Here is a 23,964-nt window from a genome sequence, read left to right on the forward strand (position 1 = left end):
GTACCCAACCTCTCCAAAGAACTCCACTAACTTTGGACCTTCTCCTGATAGTTGTAAAATGCAGAAGTTATGTCTTGGACATCCCACTAACAAAAATTGGATCTGACTGAAGGCAGCTGCATTTTAACATGTGTAACTGCCCCCATGAACCATGGATGTGCAAAGTTCAACCTGCCCCCTTCCTCCCAACCCACTCACTGTGAAAATGGTCAGGGCAGGACTTAGTGTCATTTTAGCTAAGCCAAAGACCCTTTCCATCTGCACAAAAATTCAGGCCTCAGTCTTACAGATGAAGAAATCCATGAGCTCTTCACATTTAGTGTTGGCGGGGACAGGAAAGTAAACGGAGAAGGATAAAATATGGGATTTTCATACACCTGAACTTCACCCCTTTCAATGCTATCCTCAGCCACTCTTTGGGTGTGATACTGTAAATCTCAAACAAAAATTATGATTTTTATTCAATTGGCCTCCATCAAGTTCTAGATGCTCATGGGGGGGAAAATATAAATTAAATGCAAAGGGTCATTTTTCCCACTGGTAAACTCATCTGTCCAAGGTTGGGAAGAAATAATGGAGACACAAACATAATTTTCCAAAATTTCCTTGGAAACTGAATTAGCATCTAAGGACAGCACTGTAGAAAATGTTCTATTCTTGTTTAAGAAACAGGAAAAGGATAAGCCAGGAAATCATAGATGAATTAATGTCAATTATGTGATTGATTTAACTTAAAAACTCCAAAATATGGGATAAAATTAGGAACACTTAAGAGTGGCATGCATTAATCGGTAATAATCAGTATATATTTTTAAAAGGACAGGTTATGTTTCACTAGTGGATTGTTTGAGGAAATCAAAGAATAATTCCGAGATAAATGTAATGCACATATACATTTTCACCTCAAAATATTTCTCTCCAGTGTACATGTCTTAATATTCAATTTGTTTATTTAATTATTGGGAAGTATCTGCTTTAGGAAATGTGAACCTTTATTAAACTATATTAATTTATTTTACAATTTCTACAATAACTTTTCATGCTTTACAGAAATCCATTAAGTAGTCAAATGGAAATGCAGTACATCAAAATATCATTCTATGCCTATTAAAAGACACCTAACTTTGAATTATGTATACAAAGCTAGTTGAACAATTTGCAGAGCCAATTTTGAATTACTTCTTCCATTTTTTCACGATCTTGACTGCTGCAAGTGCACCATTCATTTAACAGACTGACGAAGAAAATGAGAAAGAGAAAAACGATAAACTTACAGGTCCAAAAGCATTGCTGTCAAAGCTGTGGCCATGGTGATCTCCTTCAATCCATAGGTGCCCATTGGGAATCTTTATGTATCTGTTCCTGTATCCCATTGTTCTGCAAAATATAATGAACAGTATATTTAAAAACAGTATATTTTAAATACTGCAGCGTTTCATCGTTAATATATATTACTATTTAATAAGAAGAAAAATTGCTTTATCCACTCTATTGACTCTGATTTTAAAATATTTTAATTTATTATTTCATGCGATATGGGCTTCGCTGCCAAGGCCAGCATTTGTTGCTCATCCCTAATCGCCCTTTAACTGAGTGACCTGCTATAGGCCATTTCAGAGGGCAGTGATGAGTCAGCCACAGTGCTGTGGATTTGAAATCACATGGAGGCCTGACTCAAGTAAGGACAACAGATTTCCTTCGCTAAAGGACATTAGTGGACCAGATGCGTTTTTACGACAATTGATTATAGTTTCATGGTAACTATTACTGAGACTAGTTCTCAATTCCATATTTTATTAAGTGAATTTAAATTCCACCAGCTGCCATGGCGGGATTTGAATCTGTTTCCCCCAATTACTAGTTCAGTGACATTAGGCCACTAGGCCACTACCATTACTGGCATTACGCTAAAAATGTTGGAAAATTAAATATGCCACATTTACCTTCTTCAATATGATAAAATGAAACTGTACATCTAGTGTACATTTCCTGCTACATTGCTCCATCATATTGCAAATTTGTCCCTTACTTAAAACTATAAAAAGAATAAGGCATACTCTTGGAGCAGAATTTTCTGCCTGTCGGGCAGGCAGTGCGGGAGCGAGCATGGGTGGACCCGATCGGCACCGCGCCGCCATTTTACGTTGGCCAGCCCAGTGTGACGTGCACCAGGAAGCACTGTGCACTCCCTGTGCAGGCGGGTGGAGGTTGCCTGAGTCGGGAGTGCACTCTTTCGCGCATGCGCGTGAAAGAGTGCAGAAATATTCGGACATGTCCCATCATGTGAAACTGTCACATCAGCTGGGACATGTGCATTAATTTCAGTAAAAAATTTTTTCAAAATCTAAAATCATTCATGAAACCTCATCTCGCCCATGGTTGAGGTTCCATGAAAAATGAGAAGGCCGTCTGGGCTCTTCGCCTGCCCACCAACCTTAAGTTTGGACGGGCAGCTCCGTTTATTATTTTAATTGACAGTTAACTGACCTTAACAGACAGTTCGGTGGGTGCGCAGCTGACTCTGGTGCGCGCCTGCTGAACTGAAAGGCTGAATGATGCGCCTTGATGTCGGGACGCATGCCCGCCATCACCACACGTCAATTTACGCCTCGGCGAGTGGGCCCTGCCCCTGCTTGCCGAGCCGAAGATTCAGCTCTTGGAATGTACGATTCCCCCTGCCATTGAAAGTAACTTAACAATGACATTAGAATATTTTAACCTCAACTGAATTCTTCGGTTACAACATAAAAGAAGGAAAACCAGATTTCTGCCCTTGCACTTTTGAATAGCAACAAAACCTGACCTCACCGTGTTTACTGCAGTTGGGCTTTGTGAGACTTTAAAGAAAAGCAGATCCACTATAGAAGCAGAATAATACTGTGCTTGACATGACAATGTATAAAATTCCTACCACATAAAACAGTGCTCTGACCCACCTTGGAAAATACCTTGTTTTGTATAACTTATCTAAAATCTTTTCTGAACTCATTTTGTGTTCATTTCATTCTCAGGCTGCAATACAGATTTGACAATTTATTAAGTAAATTAATAACAATGTGAATCCTTTTTAGCTATTCACTTCTGGGTTCTGAAGATAATCCACTACCCATTTAAATTTATATATGCTTATAATGATTCAATGCTTGTTTTTCATACAGGGATTTACCAGTCTGAAGGGGTTTTATTGACAAACAAAACAAAAACTTATTATTGCTTGCAATGACATCAATACACCACTGAAGAAATGAGAAAATTAATGGTGTCAAACAAACGTCCCTTAAGGAGAAGTAAGTGTTCAGGTATCAAGATGAATGCCCATTTATAACGTTCTGTCCTTCGTGAGGACCAAATAGTTCACTGCATGTATCACGAAAGATTAACTTCTCAAGGAAGCTGAGGAATCATGTCCTGTCAAAGGATCCAGACATAATGAGAATTATTATTATAATAATTTCACGTCTGGATTAGGAGATGGAGGTCACAAATAAACCAGTTTTCTCTGAAGCTGTATTGCCACAAAATCAGGTAATTCTCACTGAAATCCTTCGGGCAGGATTTTTAAGTCAGCGTGCGGGCGCCATCGGTAGGCCTGGGAGTGGCCGGGGAATAGGCCACTGCCCAGGATCGGTCCCTGACCACAATTTCACACTGGCTGGCCAATTAATGGCCAGCCAGCATGAAGTGTGTGCTGAAATGCTCAGCGCTGCTGGGGCGGAGGCAGGAGGAGGGCAGGTGCTGACGTAAGCATGGGCACAGCGAGCGCTGAATGAAAGCTCCCTGAAGGCAGAGAGCTGCCTCAGCTGAAGCCTTTAAAACTAATAAATAAAGTTTTCAAAAATCGGAAAAAAATGTCCCTGCATTGCAATCAGTCACCTGAACATATACATGATGAAAATTTTATCCATACATTTTATTTTTATCTTTGGATGAGGTTTCATGAAAAATGCAAAGTTCCTCTGGCTGATTTGCCCATCCGTCAACTGTAAGGTTGGACAGACCACAAAAAATCAGAGACAATTGCAACTTTAATTGCACTAATTGGTCTCTTAATTGTCGGCGGGTGCACTTCTGACTTTTGCGTGCACCTGCCCGCCCACCAACCGAAATATCGTGCGATGTTGGGACGCTCGTCCGATGTCATCCTGCGCGATTTCGCATCCAATCAGGGTGGCCGCGTGACTGCATGCCAACCTAAAAATTCTGCACTATGAATTTGAAAGTAAGGACAGAAACCTGCAATAGTGTTAGCTGCTTTATATTCTGGTGGGAACAGATGATCCAGGAAAGCAGCTCATTTCTCAGGTAGGACTTTGAGAACCCAAGCTGAATTAACCAGCAGGACAGGAACTTCTCCAGGATCAACCTTTTGAAGATTTAGCTAATGAAGTTTATAAATCTTGATGGAATTTTTGGTGACTGGTCTTGGATTTCAAATAACTTAAGTCATGTAGAATGTCACTCAAGCATTCTCAACAAGGGGAATAAAATATGGTTGAGCTCAAAGCTGAAAACAAATTTAATCATATTCAACTAGTCTGTGGAGATGATCTCCTACCTGCAGCTCCAGTAAGTGTTTTACAAACATTTTGGTTTCCAGGTTAACTGTGTGGCAGTTAAAATTGAATGATGAGATAATGTCAAGATTTAGCTCTGTGGAAGAGCTGTAGCACCCGACAGCATTAGATATAGCTTACTTCATCTGAGTGCTAATGAGGTCTGAGCCTTTTGATTGGTAGGTAATTGGGAATGCATACTTTCCTCCTGTTTAAACCAAAATGGCATGTCTAAGCATCTACCAGACTGCACTTGATTAATGATTATCCAAAAGTACTTTTCAGAAGGTCTACCATATATCCTTTCAACAAAAAGGTGCAGCCACTTAAATAACTCAAACCAGTGCTGTTGTTTATTGGACATCAGTAAAAAACATCACCATTAGTTTGTGACTCCAACTTATCACAATTAGAATTGAAGTGCTGATACCCTCCAGTTTTCACTGTCCCCCTTCTAGAATGCAGCATTAATAGACTCTCAGCAAAATCCTGGTGTGCACAAACTTATGCTTATGTCATAGTAATAGCCATACAAAAAATTCTATGAATTAGTAATTTACCCAAATATATTGGATCAAATTTTGTACTTAAAAATGTCATCAACAGAATTATTGAAACACAAGGATTGGACCAATTGCCACTATAAAGCTCTAGCTTAGAATTGGTATCTTTGATAACTAGCAACATAATAAAATATTTACTTGCTGCAACACAGCACAAACATTATAATAAGCTTTCAACAATAAATCACTTGTTAGTTTATCCACTATTCTGTTGTGCTCATGCAGATTAAATGAAACTTTATATACTTCATGTATATACAACAGGTATATACAACATAAGTTGTTTATGAAGACATGTAGAAGATTTATATGATGATGCAACATGCAACTGAAATCAGGCAGAACAGGAATTCAAATTGAGTGTTTTGTCTCCCATTCAGTTACTGCACGAGGGCTGTTCCTAAACCAGGTGTTTAACTCAGTCAGATGTATCAGGCATCTTGGATGAAACAGCACAAAAGGAGGCCATTAGGCCCATCATGTCTGTGATGGCTCTTTGAGTTTTCCAATTAATTCCACTCCACAGCCTTGCAATTTTTTTCCTTTCAAGTATTTATCCAGCTTTTTGAAAATTGCTATTGACTTTATTTCCACCACCCTTTCTAGCATTGAATTCCAGATCATAACAACTCACTTTGTAAGAAAAAATGTTTCCTATGTGACCTCTGGTTCTTCTGCCAGACTCCTTAAATCCATCCTCTGGTTACCAACCACTGCCACTGAAAACAGTTCCTCCTTATCTACTTTATCAAAACCTTTTATGATTTTGAACACCTCTATCAAATCTCCTCTTAACCTTCTCTACTTTAAGAAGAACAACCATAGCTTCTTCACATGACTGAGGCCCTTTATACTTGGTATTTCTCCAGTAAGTCTCTTCTAAAGCACGGAAGAAGAGTCATATTGGACTTGAAACATTAGCTCTCTTTCTCTGTCCACAGGTGCTGCCAGACCTGCTGAGTTTTTTCAGCATTTTCCATTTTTATTTCACCTTTCAGCCAGGATGGCTACTATTGTGATTTGAACTGTTAATTAGCTATTCATAGGGAAGATTATTGTGCATAACTGAAAAGCAGATAACTTAAACTTACTTTGAACCGTGGTTAAGCCACACTTAGAGCACTGCGCACAAATTTTTTTTTCTAGAAAAGAGAAGGCTAAATAGGGGGCTAATAAAGCCATTTAAAATTATGAAGGGGGTTTGAGAGGGTAGACATAGAGAAGATGTTTCCACTTGCAAAAAAGGGAAATGAAAGCTAGGGGCCATAAATCTAAGGTAATCAACAATAAACAAATGTGGATTGAGAAGAAACCTGTTTACCCAAACCAATGTGGAACAAGGAGTATTTTGAGGCGAATTTCATAGATATATTTAAGGGGGAGCTTGATAAACATAAGAATGGAATAAAAGGCTCTGTTGATAGTGAGCCGCCTGTATCCTTTGCTCTCCTCTGTGATGCACAAAAAGGTGATCTTCTCCCAGCAGTAGTAAAACATTATTTTGTATTTTAAAAACCTCTTAGCTGGAGATGGTGATCCCCTGTTCAAAGAATTATTAAGCTGTGTCTTTACTGTTTTCAGAATAAAGAAGTGTAGGACCCTTGATGGCATTTTCTGTAAAAGCTGTATCCTGTTCACTCATGCATTTTACATAAAATACACCAATTTAGCTTAAAGCTGTGCCTTGTCTTGATGGGCTTTTCAGTCTCCTTTTGTAAAGATAATAGAATTCACATATGCAAATATTTCAGTATCTGTTATACAGAGTAAGGATTCTCTGTTACTAACCCCAGGTCACACTATTGTTTAGCAAGATATTCAACAGGGGGAAAAAAGACTTGCATTTATATAGCACCTTTCATAAACTATGTAAAACAAAATACTTCTGAATTGTAGTCATTGTAGAAATATAAGAAATGCAACAGCCAATTTGTGCATGCCAAGGTCCCATAAACAGCAATGTGATAATGACCAGATAATCTATTTCAGTGATATTATTGCAGAAGGAATATTGGCTAGGACACTCAGGAGAACTTTCCTGCTATTCTTTGAAATAATGACATGGAATCTTTTACATTCATCTGAGAGGGCAGATGGAGTGTTGGCTTAATGCGTCGTCTGAAAGTTGATCCTCTGATCACAGCTATCGCTGTCCTGCACTGGGATGTTAGCCTATATTATCAAGCACAAATCTCTGAACTAAGACCTGAACCCACAGTCTTCTAAATCAGGGGCAAGAGTGCTAGCACTGAGCCACAGCTGTCAATTGGTTTTGGTACGTGCGTGGCCTGCTAATTGGAGTGGACAGTTGCACCAAACCCAATCCAGTATCTAGAGTAAAAAGCAGAAAACGGTGACACCTATCATTCTAGTGTGGACCCTGTATGTGACCTCTATGACACATCATGAAGGTGAACATTTTTCCCCAGGAGCGGTAGCAGCTGCCGGCAATGCACCCACTAGAGGCTCAGGATCACCGAGGGACCCCTGGCCAAAAGCGAGTGAGGGCAGACAGAAGTCATGGGTGAGGGGGGGTCGCTTTCAGCAGCCTCAAACCCCACCCCTTATGCCAGGTCCTTTGATTGGGTACAGGGTGCCTGATAATGAGGAATGCCCCCCTACCCCCACCCCTGAAGGTTCGGTCGCCTCTGGGAGGCACAGGAAAGCCATGCAGTTCCCAATTAATCCCTGAGCCACCATTGAATTGTGGAGGGCTCAGTGATAATGGGGTGAAATTTGACATGGAATGAATCTAATTCTGTTAATCTGGCTTTTCCAGAATTCTGCAAGAGTAAGAAAGATAAGGGCACAAGGGTGCACACTGGTTCCTCCAGATCAAGTGAACTTAAGTGATAGGCATCCACGCATCACATGGCATTTATTGGGATTATTTTCCATATTGTCAGAAATAATCTATTACACTGGAATTACCTGCAGCTTTTTGGGAGTTAGAAAATTGCACATGATGTTTATGTATCTTGTGAATCTAATCTTAATTTGTATACACCTTCTTTGCAGTTTCATTAAGTAGATTAATATATTGTATTAGAATTGCATAAACAATGTAATATAACTCACATTCCCCTTATATTCTATAATTTAAGAAATATTGAATGTCAGTGGTATGTGGAAAAATGGGAACAATACATTATTTATGAACTTGTTGATGAGAAAAATTAGAATCAATCTTCAATCAACATTCTTTCTAAATAATATCTTTTGCTATTTGAAAAATTACGGCATGACTTTTTCCTAACCTCTTGAAACAGTGAAAGTAGAAAGTTAGCAATGCAAACTGAGTTTGAATGATAGAATGCCATAACTGGATGATGTGCACAAAAGTAGTAAGATCGGACGGGATTTAATCAATCCACTAGTTCGGAAAAGTGGTGGGGAACTCCTGTCAGTTCCATGGAGGAGGCCTGACGCTATTGCACCTTTCAAGTACTAATGTGGTCACCATCAGGCCTTCCCCGGGGTTCAGGATCCCAATCTGAGGATGGCTCTTCATTGCTGTCAATGCCACCGCAGCTGCTGACAATGCACCCACCAGAGGTCCAGAATCGCCAAGGGACTCCAGACCAAAGATCACTGAGGGCAGGATGGGGGGGTCACAGGATTGGGGTCGCAGGAGAAGGGGTGGCTTTCAGTAGCCACCTGTCCCATCCCTCCCTCTCCCCCCACCAGTGCCAGATCCCTCAATTAGGTACAGGATGCCTGATAATGAGGGCCAAAGGGACCACTGGCAAACCCGAGAAGGTTTGCTGGGTGGCCTTTGGGAGGCACAGGGAAGCTGTGCAGCTCCCATTTAATTCCTTAGCCACTACTAAATTGTGGTGGGCTCAGCAATAATGGGTGTCAATTGGCTTATTAATGAACATAACTGACATCCCACCAACAGTGGCCGGGAATCCTGTGCCAGCCCTTTCCGCCCCCTGATTTAATGGGGAGAGGTTTTGCCATTGCTGGGAGACTTACGCATGACCTTTCCTGTGATTAAGTGGGTCTGGATGCCATGGTTCCTGCCACAATGGGCTGGATTAAATTTTTTGAATTAAATTTCACTCATCCAGACAGTCATATCTCAGTAAGCGTGATGCAACAAACAAGGCAAACTGATACGATGGATAAGTCGGCAGAAACTATGCGCTATGGTGATTTGATTTCCAGTTGAATAAACCAGCATTTATCTGGAAATGGAACATACAGAACATTTATTATAAAACTTTGCAATTTATTTCTTCTGTCTAGCCTAACTTTGATTCTCAGTGATTATGTAGCTGCTTGTAATATTAGATCTAATGTGGCAACAAGAGCAGTTTGTTAACTTCAGAACAGATTTTATTAGGAATTCATATCAGGTCAGGTTTTGATGTATTAGCATGCGTATTGAGTAATGCAACTGTGCTATAGTGTTGTAGGAAATGCAAAACAACATTAGAAACAGCTATGACCAAAGATGCCTGTGGTGTTAATTGTTTGGGATGCATTTACAGTGAGGACCTCAATATTTATCTGAATTACGATTATTGAAATTAATTCTGCATTTCAGAAATCAGAGTTCAAATGGTATCTCATGTTTTCCTTTCCACTGTCCTTAAAGTTAAATATTTAATGTGTGCTGTATTATTTTCTAGTTCCTCTTACCTAATCCTCCCTGGAACTCTTTACATAACCTTCAGGTATGCAGCTCATTCGAAGTCTTACAGATCTGAATTATTTTTGTTCTTGGCCTTTCTTACAAATCAAATCTTAATAAATAGAGTGTGCACTGGAAACCCAGTAGCAGATTTTCATCTTAAGCCACCTGAGAGTTGTACATCGCTTGAGCAAAGCAATGAAAAGGTAAATCTGCAGGGAGGATTGCAAACTGAGAACAGGACCTATTAGATTCTCTCCCATTAATTTGAAAGGAAGGAAAATGAGGCAGGCTCTCATACAGTAAGTGTCATCTGCTGGGCCAGATTTTCCTTTCTGCGCTCTTCCAAGTGACATTTAACATCCAGGTGATAAAAAAAACAAAACCACCTCTATGTTCAGTCATTTCCAGGTTACCAATTATTTTTGTTAAATATTAAGCCCAGTATTTGTCCCAATACCCTACACTGCATGCTATGTTAACAAGCAGTCACCTCTATTACCTCATTGAAATTATACTTGCAGCTTTTCTTTTCAATATTCCTATTTCTAATTTATGTGTGGGAAATTCAAATTCTCCACAATGATGATAATTACCTCCTTTATACCCCTAAACATCATGATTGCTGTTGACAGTAGTTCCCAATTATTATTTTGTTGTCCCCGTCATTGCACATTCTATGTAAACTTTATCTCCCGTCTCCCCTTCTACTGCTGTTTTATTCTGGGATGTGGTACTAAAAAGTCCATTCAGTTTTATCTTTTCTCCCCACAAGCTGCAGCTAGTTCAGCTGTAGGAGAAAGAGCTAGCTTGGGGAATAAGTTATGAACGTATTTTATAGGTTTCTAGTTTATAGTTTTATAGCTTTCAACAATTGTATGAGCAATTTTCAGGGCATTTTAGCAGAAGCTGTAGAATTATGCTCTGCAGCTTCTCATCACGTGCTTATATCTCAAGCTCAAAGGCTTAAAAACTGTGCAACAAATATCTCTGCTGAGATTGGATTCAAAGATTCCCTAAAGCCTGTCCACTATCTACAATGCCCCTCTCAAAGGCAGGCTACACCACTGCAGGCTGCACTAAGGGAAATGAGGCTTAGGGTTTGCCTGCAACAAAGAAGCTGCTACACTCAATTCCACATGTATCTGCCCCTCCCAAATAACTACAGCTCTTAACCTCCAATCATCATCATCACCCTGCCCCCAACCCTGATCCTATGCTCTTGGCCTCCTCTCTCAATGTCTGACCTTGGAGCCATCCCCAGCCCCTATGACACTTCCCTGAGGGTTATTACAATATTAGCAATGGCCCAAGCTTTGAGATAATGTTTTGAGTCCACATGACTCATCTTCAGAGCTAAAGAAAGAAATGCGATGGGTTTTATACTGTTTAAGAGGGGGTGGAGCAGGTGGAGCAAGATAGAAGGTCAGGAATAGGTGACAGCTAAGGAGAGATTGATGATGATGTCATGGACACAAGACAAAGGGAGTGTTTATGGTAGTGGTGAAGAGTAAAGAAGGTGCTGTTAGTGGCATAAAGGTAAGATAGCAGAAGATGTTAATAGCAAAACGAAGATCAGCATCTGTGAAAGCAAAACATAAAAACAAGTGACAGGTGGGGGGAGAATAAAATAACATTAAAAAATAAATAAATATTGTATTAAAAAGGGGGTAAAATTAAAGGAGGTGCAAGTGGAGCACTGCTTCACCTGAAAGGAGTGCTTGGGGCCTTAGATGGTGAGGTGACCCATCTCCCGCTCCTCTACCCTTAACCTTTCCCCTCCCTCCCAAAACCATGATAGGGTTCCCCTTGTTCTCACTTTTCACCCCAACAGCTTCCACATTCAAAGAGTCATCCTCTGCCACTTCTGTCAACTCCAGCACGATATCACCACCAAACACCACCCCGCCCTCTCCCAATGTCAGCCATCTGCAGGGGTCTTTCCCTCCATGAAACCATGGTCCATTCCTCCATCACCCCCAATTCCTCATCCCCTTTCCACAGCACCTTCCCATTGCAGTTGCAGAAGGTGCAACATCTGCCCCTTTACCTCCTCCCTCCTCACTGTCCAACGGCCTAAACACTCCTTTCAGGTGAAGCAGTGCTTCACTTGCGCCTCCATCAATTTGGTCTACTGCATTTGCTGGTCCCAATGCGGTCTCTTCTACATTGGGGAGACTAAACATCTTGGTGACCACTTTGCGGGACACCTTCACTCAGTCCAGAAGCATGACCGAGGCCTTCCTGTCGCTTGCCATTTCAACACACTATCCTGCTCTCATGCCCACATGTCTGTTCTTGGCCTGCTGCAATGTTCCAGTGAAGCCCAATGAACACTGGAGGAACAGCACCTGATTAGGCACTTTATAGCCTACCGGACTTAACACTGAGTTCAACAACTTCAGACTATGAACTCTCTCCCCCATCTTGAACCCTTTTTTAATCCAATATTTATTTATTTCTTAATTTTATTTTATTCTTTTATTTATTTGTTCTTTTTATATCCTTTTTCCCCAACTCCCCCACCCGCTCCTGCCACAGGGCCATCTGTCACTTGTTTTTATGTTTTACTTTCAGAGTGCTGACCCTTGTTCTGCTATTAACATATTCTGCTATCTTACCGTTATGCCACCATCAGCACCTTCTTTACTCTTTACCACTACCATTAACACTCCCTTTGTCTTGTGTCCATGACATCTTTGTCAATCTCTCCTTAGCTGTCACCTATCCCTGATCTTCTATCTTATTCCACCTGCTCCACTCCTCTTAAACAGTATAAAATCCATCACATTTCTACTTTACTTTAGCTCTGAAGAAGGGTCATTTGGACTCAAAATGTTGCTCTTTCCACAGATGCTGCCAGACCTGCTAAGTTTTTCCAGCATTTTCTGTTTTTATTTCAGATTTCCAGCATCCACAGTATTTTGCTTTTACCCAAACTTTTGAGTCCTCTTGACTGGTGGCTCTTCACGCTTTGTTGGCAACAATGAAACGAGGCTCGAGGCTCAATATCTAAACAGCCTTGGGACTCTCAATTGAGCAGCAGCCAGAGTCCAAACTACACACATTAATATCCAAAAATGATCACAGCCTAATTTCTAAGCCAGCATTATGCATGAGAGCTTTGAGTGGCAATGGGGGTACCTCTGCATTCTGTGAAATTATTTTGTAAGTGGTGAGTGGCAAAAGTGATGAAGTCATTGGCCCAGTTGTACAATGCATTTTTCATTTTCTTGATGCATCTCTGGACAAAAAGATGGCTAACACTGTAGATATCCCCACTGCTGGCCGAGAAAGAACACAATATGTAATGATTAAGGGCTAGTCTGATTTTGACATTGCATGTGCATTGTTGCACAGATGTTACTTGTGCAGAGGAAGAGATGGCATAGCTCTGTCACAGCAATATAATAGACACGTTTCTCCTGTGTACCAAGTTTATGAGGCCCATTTGTGTAGCTGAGTGGCAGGAAATGTAAATCTTGAGTGCCACTTTGTTCTTCTCTTCTACATTCCTGAGTGGGATTCAAGAAAATATTTGTTGTTTGACAGGCAATCTGTTTCTCCTTTGGTGAACTCCATACTCTGAATCTTTCAGGCAGTGTAGCTAAATAATGGTGGACACAACTCTGGCACACAGCTTTAACTACATTATGGAGGGAAAGAAACTCAGCCAATTCAAGGATTAGAGAGTTATCAAGACTAAATTTCTTTATTATATTTGTAACCTCAGGCTTACACAATATTACTCCAAATAAAGTTCACTTCATTTAGGCTCTTTATGCTTAATAATAATAAAACAGCTTTGTGCTCCCAGATGTCTCAACAAAGGGTCTCATTGTGCCTCATTCCAGTAGAAGGTGAAATTCTCACATTGTTTTTTTACCTCCCTGATGTGCAGCCTTGTTTCTTTTGGAAACAATTTTTAATTACTTCATTTTAATTAAGTGGCAGACATATCTGAATTTGAACTATATCAAATTTCAGTAATTCATGATTTAATATTAACCAACAGGTCATTTCAGATGCAACTTTAATGACGATATTTTGTAAACAACTGAGAACAACGTCCAAAACACAACTGCCAATCTTCATAAAAGCAAAATACTACGGATGCTGGAAATCTGAAACAAAAACAAAAATTGCTGGAAAAACTCAACAAGTCTGACAGCATTTGTGGAGGGAAAGACCGGGTTAACATTTTCGAGTCCATATGACTCTTCTTTAGAACTAAAGAGAAGTAAAATGTGATGAAATACGCACTGTTTAAGGGGGATGGGACAGGTGAAGCTGGATAGAAGGCCAGTGATAGGTGGAGGCAAAGAAGAGATTGCAAAAGATGTCAAAAACAAAAGGTCGAAGGGGTGTTGACAATGGTGACACTGGCTAAAGGAAGTACTAATGGTGACATTAAAAGTGGAAAGCAGAATGAGCAAGTGACAGATGGCCCTAGTGGGGGTGGGGTGGGGGGAGGGGAGGGTGTGGGAAATAAGCTACAAGGTGGGTACAAAACAATGAATGGAAATAAATTTTTAAAATAATAATAATAATAGGTGGGAAAATATATATATATAATATATATATAAAAATTTAAAAATAAATATTTGAAAAAACGGGATCAAAAAGGGGAGAGGACGGAGGAGAGAGTTCACGAACTGAAGTTGTTGAACTCAATGTTAAGTCCGGAAGGCTGTAAAGTGCCTCATCGGAAGATGAGGTGCTGTTCCTCCAGTTTGCGTTGAGCTTCACTGGAACATTGCAGCAGGCCAAGGATGGACATGTGGACATGAGAGCTGGGTGGTGTGTTGAAATGGCAAGCGACAGGAAGGCCTGGGTCATGCTTGCGGACATGTGGTTTCACCACATTTTTACTTCTCTTTAGTTCCGAAGAAGTCATACGGACTCGAAATGTTAACCCTGTCTTTCACTCCACAGACGCTGTCAGACATGGTGAGTTTTTCCAGCAATTTTTGTTTTTGTTGCCAATCTTCATCATTTGCTGAGTTTAGGATCTAGTACCTCTGCAATTTTTTCAAAAATGTCTTTACAACACATCTCTCATAGGTAGAAAATGTTCAATGCCTATAAAGACCAACTTCTCTGAAGGGGTTGGACTATAACTTATTATGAATTCTACAGACAGCTTTTTCTTCACCTACTTGTTGGTAAAGTAGGTGGTAAACAAGAACTGAAGCTTATTTGTCCAAGATCTTTTATTACGCCCCCCCTTTTCATATGTCTATGTAATTAGTGTGGCTTTACTTGACTATGTTTACCTGGTTATTATATGTGCCACTCAGCAAGTATAGGCCAATGTGTCCATCCTTTGATTTACATGGTGTATTTACAGAAAATGGAAAAGTTATGCTTTACAATGTAAGATATTACACCACATGTGAACCCATCAGCGATCAAGTCGTTCAGCGCGTTGTGCTCATGAACACTCCTACATGTTGCCTCGGAGGAGATAGAGGCAGGCTGCTCACCTCTATGTCTGTAAGGCATTGAGGAGCATCATGACCAGCTTCTTCGTGCAGGTAGCAGTTGGGGACCTACCTTAGACTGTGGGTCCTGCAATTCTGCAGAAGCAGCTGTGGTCACTGGAACATATACCTCAGATGAGGGATTTGGCTGAGGGGCCAAGGAAACCATGGAACATGAGGGTGCAGAACAGCTCTCAGCACCCTCAACCTCCTCTGCAACCTCCTCAGCCCTGTGTTGGCTTTCTGGAGGGTTGGATGGGGTGGGCTGCTGGGATGCAGCAGTCATCCATTCCAGCAACCATTGTGCCAGCAGGGGAATGTCCTGTTATGGGTATGCAGCTCCTCATGTATTTCGTGAAGGTTAGCATTCATACCCTGAGTGGACTGCTCCAGGCAACTGAATGAGTCTTGCGCCCTTTTCAGGCAGAGATGCTGTTTTTGCATCCACTCTAAGTGATGCTGCATGTACCTTCATGAGATGGGCCATTATCTCACGGCTGGAGCTCATGCGGTCGAAGTCTGAGACAAGGTGGAGCTTATTGCCAACATGGAATTATCACACACACACAGTGTGGACTCGCATTGCCTCAGGCAATTCCATGTACTGGGCCTCATAAGGTGACTCTGAGACCTTATCTCTATGCCAAGTAGAACACCATCGTCACAGCTTTCACCCCTCCAATAGGGACTATCCACATATGTCTCTAACTCTGACATCTTCTCCTGCACTCTGGTGTGGTGCCCTTCATCATGTGCAACCAACTCTAAACACTCACTACATTGCTCTGCAGTGCAAATATCTCTGTTGGTGGAGTGTGAGCTGGTCCGATGGGATGGTGCTTCCTTGGACATCTCCTCCTTCTCATCCTGCTGATGCCTGAGGATTGATCCACGCCTGGGAGGCGTGGGGTGTGAGGGGGTGGGGGGTGGTGCAGCTCATGGGTGTGCAGTGATGGGAACTGTGTAAGACAAAACAGGAGATAATTAGTGTAAGCCTTGGTCAGTGTAAGTGCACGTGCAGTTACACATCATTCTCAACAACCACATGAGCAGAACCCTTGGCCCACAACTCTTCCTTTGTGCTCGGCTGTGCACCAAATTCCCTTTATGCTCAGTCCACTTCCCCGTGCTAAATAACCATCACCCCCACTAATGAAACCATGCTTGAAGGTGCCTGCTATGGTGCCTGCTATGGGCCATTTGCCACCTCCTCGTCAACCTGCGTGGCTTTTTCCACCTCTGGATGAATCATCCATAGGTTCGCATGGCCACCCTTGGTCCAGTCCATTTCCTTGGCATTTTGACTTCTCTTCTCCTGGGCATTGAATTCGGAGTTGAGCTTCATCAATTTGGTGGTGTATCACAGTGGGTGTTCAGATGCCACCCCATTAATGCTTGGACATACAACAGTGTCACAGCCAATCGGCTATCTTTGCTGGTGAAGAACTATGCGACAATTGTGTCCCATCTGATGTGTCACTCAGTTGACTCCCAATCCAGACAGAACTGTATACTTCTGTCAAACAACTCACCTTACCCACGTACAGCAGGTCATGGAACTGCTTGCGGCATTGTATCCAAGATCTATTACATTCTCCTGCTGCGCTCACCATGACTGCTATTGCCTGCCACACTCACTTTGCTATGGCTAGAAGTTTCCTTCTCCCTGCTGGATTCAGGGTTCCTGCAGACGTCAACTCCCAGCATCAGGAAACCCAGGCCCTGGTCGCAGAACTTGGATGCTGTGACTCAACTCACGCAGCTCCTCTGGGACATTCTGCCATGACAATGAAGGAAGCACATGGATAAATAAGGATTCTTGCTTTCTGCAGCGCTACTCAACTCCTGTGTGCAATCACCTTCTGGAATCTTAATCTTGAGTTGTGTTATTGGTGGGGAGGGATGGTGTCTGGGCATTGTTTGGATGTACGGTGATTGGGTGTGAGCACCCCAAAATTTCATGGACTGTTCCAGAGCTTAGAGGACCCTGCTGGACTGCTCGTTTGGAGTCACACATGCATGACAGTGTGTGGATGTAAAGGTTAGGGGCAAAGTATATTTGGGCTCCCATTCTTGGAATGTAACAGGTGAATGGTTATGTGGCAGGACATTAAGAATCTGCATAGGAGGTCCTGAGACCAGCCCCTGAGGTACATTGCTCATTTCACTTGCTGTGCATTGTCATGACCCGGTGAAGTTGCCAAGATGCAGCCTTGTACATGGTTGGGTGTGGTGGATCTATGCCAACAGTGAATGACTATTGTGTGGACATTCTTTACACATTTGCAATTTGCAGACTTCACAATGTGAACTTTCCTATGGGAGGCTCATGGTGGATCATCGTTTACAGTATAATGATCAGTTGGCCAATATTTACAACTTCTACTCACATGACAGCATTCTGAAGTCTCCTCCCACACCTTCTTGCAATCCCTCACCTGCCTTTCCCTCCCAGTGACTATTTCCAGGACGGCCCTTTATATAGGGTCTGAGTCATGAAACAACCGCCCCTCAATCGGGCCACTCTCTGCCTCCAAAGTGTTTCCAGGGTCGGCTGGCTTGACAACAGCGCACGCACCCACAATGAATATTGCGCCTCCTAAGCTACATTTCTCCAGCTGGGCGTACAGAGCCAGGATTTTCCCAACTCCTGCTACCCACCTTGTAGATGAAAATCCAGCCCCTGGTTTCAGGTTGATAACCTTTCTTCGGTGTTGATGCGCTGAATGTAGATCTGGCAAAGGAAGAAGCTGGAGCCAGTCTGCCTTCAATCTATGTTATACTAGGTTTTGTGAATAAACCCAAGTGTAGGCTACTGTTCCCTTCTACATAGTTTCCCCACGCAGGTGTTTCTTACACATGTCCCCTAACCTTTCCCCAATTATTATCAGCTGCTCTTAATCACAACTAGAGCATGCATTCAATTGCCACAGCATTTGCAAAAAAAAAACAATCAGAACTTAGAACACTAACTCCATTCTTCTCTTCACAAATGTTGCCTGACCTGCTGAGTATTTCCAGCATTCTCTGTTTCTATTTCAGATTTCCAGCATCCATAGTGTTTTGCTTATGAGATCAGGTTACTTCATTTGAACATCAGGAACAATTAAAAATATGGTTGTATAGAATCACACACTTGGTTATGCTATTGGGCACAGTGTGAGTACACAGATAATAGAACATGCACAATTTTTTTCCTTCTTTTGCATGTGAATGTAGGGATGCCATCCAGGTCTTACTGAGGTATGGTTCTAAGTCCAATTTGCTGACTGCAGAACTATTAAAGGTTATGGTCTTTATCATTTTGGCTTTCAAATATTTCATACAGCTAATCACAGTTTATGATTTGCCATTCAGAACAGGTTGGTGACCCCCTTTCATGATGCAAATGTAACCTATAGTAGCACTGAACGAGGAGACTGTCACAAACGATATAGTGAAAGATGAAAAGATTAAATGAGATGTGTCCTTTTTCTGATGTACTACACATCAAAGCTAACCTTCTATTAGTTTTCAAGTAGCTTGTCAACATGAAAGGCCAGTCAGCTTTACTTTTAAGAGCAGTCTTGTTGTGGTAAGAGAATTATATAATCAGTAAAGGCCCAATTAGTGCAAAACAGCAAAAAATGCAATGTCTGGCTCCATATCACGTTTTCTTTAACATTACAACCTTATTTCAGACATGCCAATGCCCCCATTTTAATTGTATTTTTAAATAGTTTCTTGCAAACAAATTATACATAGCTTGGAATTCAGTAAGCAGCTGAACAATGGATTTTTAAACAACTAAATTGTTTTTAACTATTGATTAGGTTGAACAATTGTATAGCTAATCTCAGTATATTCTTTGCTCTGAGTTTTGGTGAAAGATCATCCACCTGAAACATTAACTCTGTTTCTCTTTCCACAGATGCTGCCAGACCTGCTGAGTATTTCCAGTATTTTCTGTTTTCAATTACTATTAATTTTATAACTGTTATTTTTGAAATTTAAAATTAGTTCATCAAATAGGAGCCAATATTAAGGAGCACATGCACATCATACCAATGTCAAGTTTTTGTGGAATACTCAATACCTTCCACACTGTTCAGTTCCACGTGCTTTGTGAACTCCTCATTTACTCCATGTTGCAGTGCAAAAGATCAACAGAAAGAAAGTGACAGAGGCATGGCAAGACAGTAATAAAGATGAAAGAGGGGGAATAGCAGATCTCCACATATTATTTAGAGAAATTGTGGCAGGAAGGGGGAAAACACAAAGGGCAAGAAAAGGAAATTGAAAAGAATAGAAGAGGCACACAAACAGTTAAAAACAGGGAAAGAGCACTGGCGGGCCAGAGTAAAACCAATGAGGAAATAGAACAGCTCATCCAGGGAAGTCTCAAATTTCTTGGTGCAGCCCTATGAACAAAGCATTTTCAGGAGAGATACCAGTCACAGTGAAGGCAATTCTCCCTTAACTGACCAAAAAGCGTAAAGTGCTCTCATTTCACAGGCAAGATAACATTAAATGACTGACCCAATTCACTTAGTGTTTTATTTATAATTCTTATTCACTTAGAGGGAGCTAAGAGTTTTTACCCTAAAGGTTTGTTGGACTATGTGTAGAATATGCTAAATGCAGAGAGTTCTGATGAAGAGTCATACGGGCTCGAAATGTCAACTGTATTCCTCTCTGCAGATGCTGTCAGGTATTTTGTTTTTCCAGGTATTTTGTTTTAACTTATTGAAATTTACTTTTAAAAACATTCTAAAACCATTTTCTAGTTATATTGGGGTACATAATTCAGCTCTTCAGTAGATTTAAAGAAAAATCATATTTCATAACTTTGAAAACTTGAGTGTCATTGCGCTCAAAAAAACCAATTTAACTTCTAAAGTTCTGACGAAAGGTCATAGACTTGAAATGTTAACTCTGTTTCTCTCTCCATAGCTGGTGCCAAACCTATTGCGTATTTCCAGCACTTTTCTGTTCTTATTTCAAATTTACAGCATCCATAATATGTTGCTTATGTTTTAATTTTTAAAGCCTTTCTGCCTTCCTCAAGGCCTGGAAACCAATGCAATTGGCAGAGAAACTCCTAATAGTGATTAATTTACCCCAAGCAAGGGGCCCGCTTCCAGCCCAATGTTTAAAAAACTTATGCAAAAGAGCTCAGAAACTTGAGTTATGCCGACTACAAATCTCACTTAAAATTCTGTGACCTTTTGTGCCAGTAGCATTGATTTTGGCTAAATTGTGCCAAAAAGGCAAACACAATTTAGGGGTTAAAGGGACATTTAAAATTATAAATGCAGAATATTCTGTTTCTTTAGCACAAGTCCAGAAGTTGGAAAGGTTCAGAAGTTGGATAGCATCTGAAAATCCTATGCCATGTGCATGAATAGAACACTGCTTACTACATAAAAATATTAAGAAAACCCCTCACTAATGTATAAAACTACAGCATACAGAAGCAAATGCTTTGAACACAGTGGTATTTGAAGCAAGCTGAAACGGGCAGGATTTAAATGACTTTCTATCTACTTTGAAATTATTCTGAATGAAGAAAATTACCATTTGCCACAAGTTGGCATTGGAAACATTAAAATCAAATAAAATAGCCAATAATGTACTTTCTCCCCATTGAAACACTTACTTTTGTACCACTTCAATAACCTCAATATAGTGCCCACACAGAATTATTAGTCAAAACATGAAAGTACTTCTCGCCTTTATGGAAAATAACAGCTACTCTCAGATTGTATATTCTTCCCTGTCTCCTGACCGTACATTCAGAATAAAAACTCAAGGAATATTGCTTCTGATATCATTTTTTTTTCATTTATTGCTTCATTTACAACCACTTCCCCTCCACCTCAAATAAACATATACATCCTGTGATAGAGTTCTGTCACTTGGCCTGAAGGGAAAATTATCCCATGACTATGTCAATGTTGATCAGGAGTAATCAGCTGAAGGGGAGACTGCAATACAGTGAGTCCAATGTATCTAGTTTCTGATACAATGGTGTCAAAACTAGAGTTTACTGTGTAATCTCTGCATAAAATTAACAAGTCCTTCAAAAATGCAAAGTTATAACATTTTTATTGCACATATAGCATAAAATAGTGCATAATTTTTAAAAAAATGCACAAATAAGGAACAACAATCATGTTCCTTTAAATCCTCATTAATTTGTAAGAGAGGAAGGTATTCTATAGTCTGCACTGCACAGTTAAACGAATGACAGTCGGTTGCTACTTTTATTAAAGAGTACTGCTCTGTTTTGCAGTAAAAAGTATTTACACCCAACACCTACCAATTAGAAACCATCTAAAAGTCAATAATGGGAGAATCATTGCTTAGCAAAGCTAGCATTGCTTGTACTTAGAGATCCAGAAATTACAGAAATCCAAGTTTGAATATTGTCATGTAATTATTTCATACATCTATATTGTAAGCAGCGTATGGACCACAGAGATCATGGAAGCAGTTATATTCCATTCTCAGTCTTTTCTCTGATTGCCATGATGGACACTGACAGCCAAGGTACTCCATATAATCGAATGATAAAAGGCACACTGCACAATATCACTGCAACTTTATTGAATAATAATCAAAAGAGCTTATTATATGTCAATAATACTGGGAATATATATAATATTAAAATGTTATGCTTAAGTGCAATATTTTTGACAAGCTTCTGATTGTAAGTCCAATGGTTTACTATTGGCATTACAATCAGAAAATCTAGGCTGTTTGTCTAACACAATAATCATGCAATATTGTAGATTGTGAAGTCTCTCCAGCGTTGCTAATTGGTCCATGCTAACCACATGGTATTGTTAGTTATGGGATCAGATCAGAACAATCCAATAATTGGAAAAATAATCCAATGTATTTTTGATTTCCATGGTCCCCGTTACCCTCCAGCCCTCTCATTAATCCAAGATACTAGTCATTTCACCCACTTTGCCCACTCACAGCCCCACTCTTGGGTCTCCTGTCTATTCCCAAGTCAGTTCAGTCTCTCCTGCCAAACAATCTCTCCACAGCCAAGGCCATACTGCACTCCTTGGATCCACAATTCCTGTAGCAACCATCTCTGGTGCTAGCTTCAACACCCTCAAGTCTGGCAGGGTGCTGCTGCAGACTTTTTGTCTCAGTTTTAATAGATGAACAACTTCTAATCCAGTATGTTAACAAACATGGCATACATCGAATCTAATGCTTCTAAAACTTAAAGAAGACAAGTCACAGAGTCAGCAATTTGGTAAATTAGTCAATCTAATGGTTCTGACACTGTAGACTCATAAAAGGCAGCAGTGTCACTCTCTGCCCAAACAGACACAATGTTCACTTGAAAGAAACAAAAGATCAGCATTGCACCATCATTATATCTGTTCTCCTGCTACACCCCACGCCCCAACCCTACAAACTTCTAATCTTGGTTCTCAACTTCTAACAAACCTCATTCTGAGCTTTCAAACTTCAGATCAGGTGCACTCTCTTCTGCTCCAACTTTGGCCTCTGCCCTGTCTTGCTCCTTGACCAAGTTCAGCCTCAGCTCACTTCCCACTGTAGACTCAAACGTGGGTGGGACCACCCTTCAGCCTTTATCTGTGAGAAACCCAAGGGAGATGTACAGGTATTAAATACAAACACAAATAAAAAAGTCAAATAGAAAAGGAAAACTGCAAGTGTTGAAAATCTGAAATAATGGGAGGAAAATTTTGAAACTCTGGTGAGTGATACACACTCAAAGCTTGTTCCAAGATTTTCTGCTTTCATTAGGAAAAAAACAAAGTCAAATGATTTGCTGTATCCTTTAACATGAATACAAATGGAAGAAGCTAACTATAGTTGTCAAAAAGATTTGCTATACGGGAATAAGAATTTAGGGAAGACGAGAACTCTGCATTCCAATGGCTGGTTCCAAAAACAAATGTCTTTCAACTGCCAGATTACCCCTTATCTATCTCACTCCACAGCTTCACCATCCTCTGTGTCAATCATCTGTGCACTTTTTCACTTCTGATCTCGACGTTGGGTCTTTGGTTATAGAGCCTTTTCCAATTTCAAACATATTTTAAGGGTGAATTTAAACTTAAAAATCCTGAATGCTTGAATTTTTTCTTCCTTCAGTATTTCTCCTCCAGAATAAGCAACACCAATCACTTCAAGCTCTTGACATAGCTCAGACCCATTAATCTAGGCATGAGCTTTGCTGCCCTTTTCAGCACTTCCTCCAAGTTTGGATATCCTTGTCATAATAAATTGACCAGAGTTTTATAAGGTGATCCAAGTGTTGCCATACCAGTGCCTTGTACAGAATCAATGGGCTGCATTTCCCGTGGTCGCACGTCGGGAACCTAGGCCTGAAGCTTCTGGTTGGCGTGTGGGGGCAGGTCCCGCTCACCGACACATAAAATAATGCACGGTGACGTCAGGTGTGCGCCCCGACATCACCGCATGTTATTCAGGTCTTGAGTTCGGCGGGCGCGCAGCTGACTCTGGTGCACGCCTGCCGAACTGTCAAAGGCCCAATAAGGACATTTAAGAACAAAGAAAAGTACAACACAGGAACAGGCCCTTTGGCCCTCCAAGCCTGCGCCGATCATATTGCCTGTCAAACTAAAATATTTTGCACTTCTGGGGTCCGTATCCCTCTATTCCCATCCTTTTCATGTATTTGTCAAGCTGCCTGTTAAACACCACTATCATACCTGCTTCCACCACCTCCT

At 40.8% G+C, this 23,964-nt stretch overlaps 1 protein-coding gene across 6 annotated transcripts in view; it reads right to left on the bottom strand.

Moving 5' to 3' along the window:
- Positions 1-23,964, bottom strand: part of immp2l (inner mitochondrial membrane peptidase subunit 2) — a 660,141-nt gene that overhangs the window by 170,356 nt on the left and 465,821 nt on the right. For 5 of the 6 annotated variants that reach the window (XM_041215711.1, XM_041215706.1, XM_041215708.1 and 2 more), the window contains one exon: positions 1,275-1,377. In XM_041215711.1, the coding sequence (XP_041071645.1) occupies positions 1,275-1,377 (103 nt within the window). Of the gene's footprint in view, positions 1-1,272; positions 1,378-23,964 lie in introns of those variants that run through there. The other variant, XM_041215714.1, reaches the window with a different exon arrangement.

The sequence above is a fragment of the Carcharodon carcharias genome, chromosome 21 (assembly GCF_017639515.1).
Source record: "Carcharodon carcharias isolate sCarCar2 chromosome 21, sCarCar2.pri, whole genome shotgun sequence".
Classification (NCBI taxonomy): domain Eukaryota; kingdom Metazoa; phylum Chordata; class Chondrichthyes; order Lamniformes; family Lamnidae; genus Carcharodon; species Carcharodon carcharias.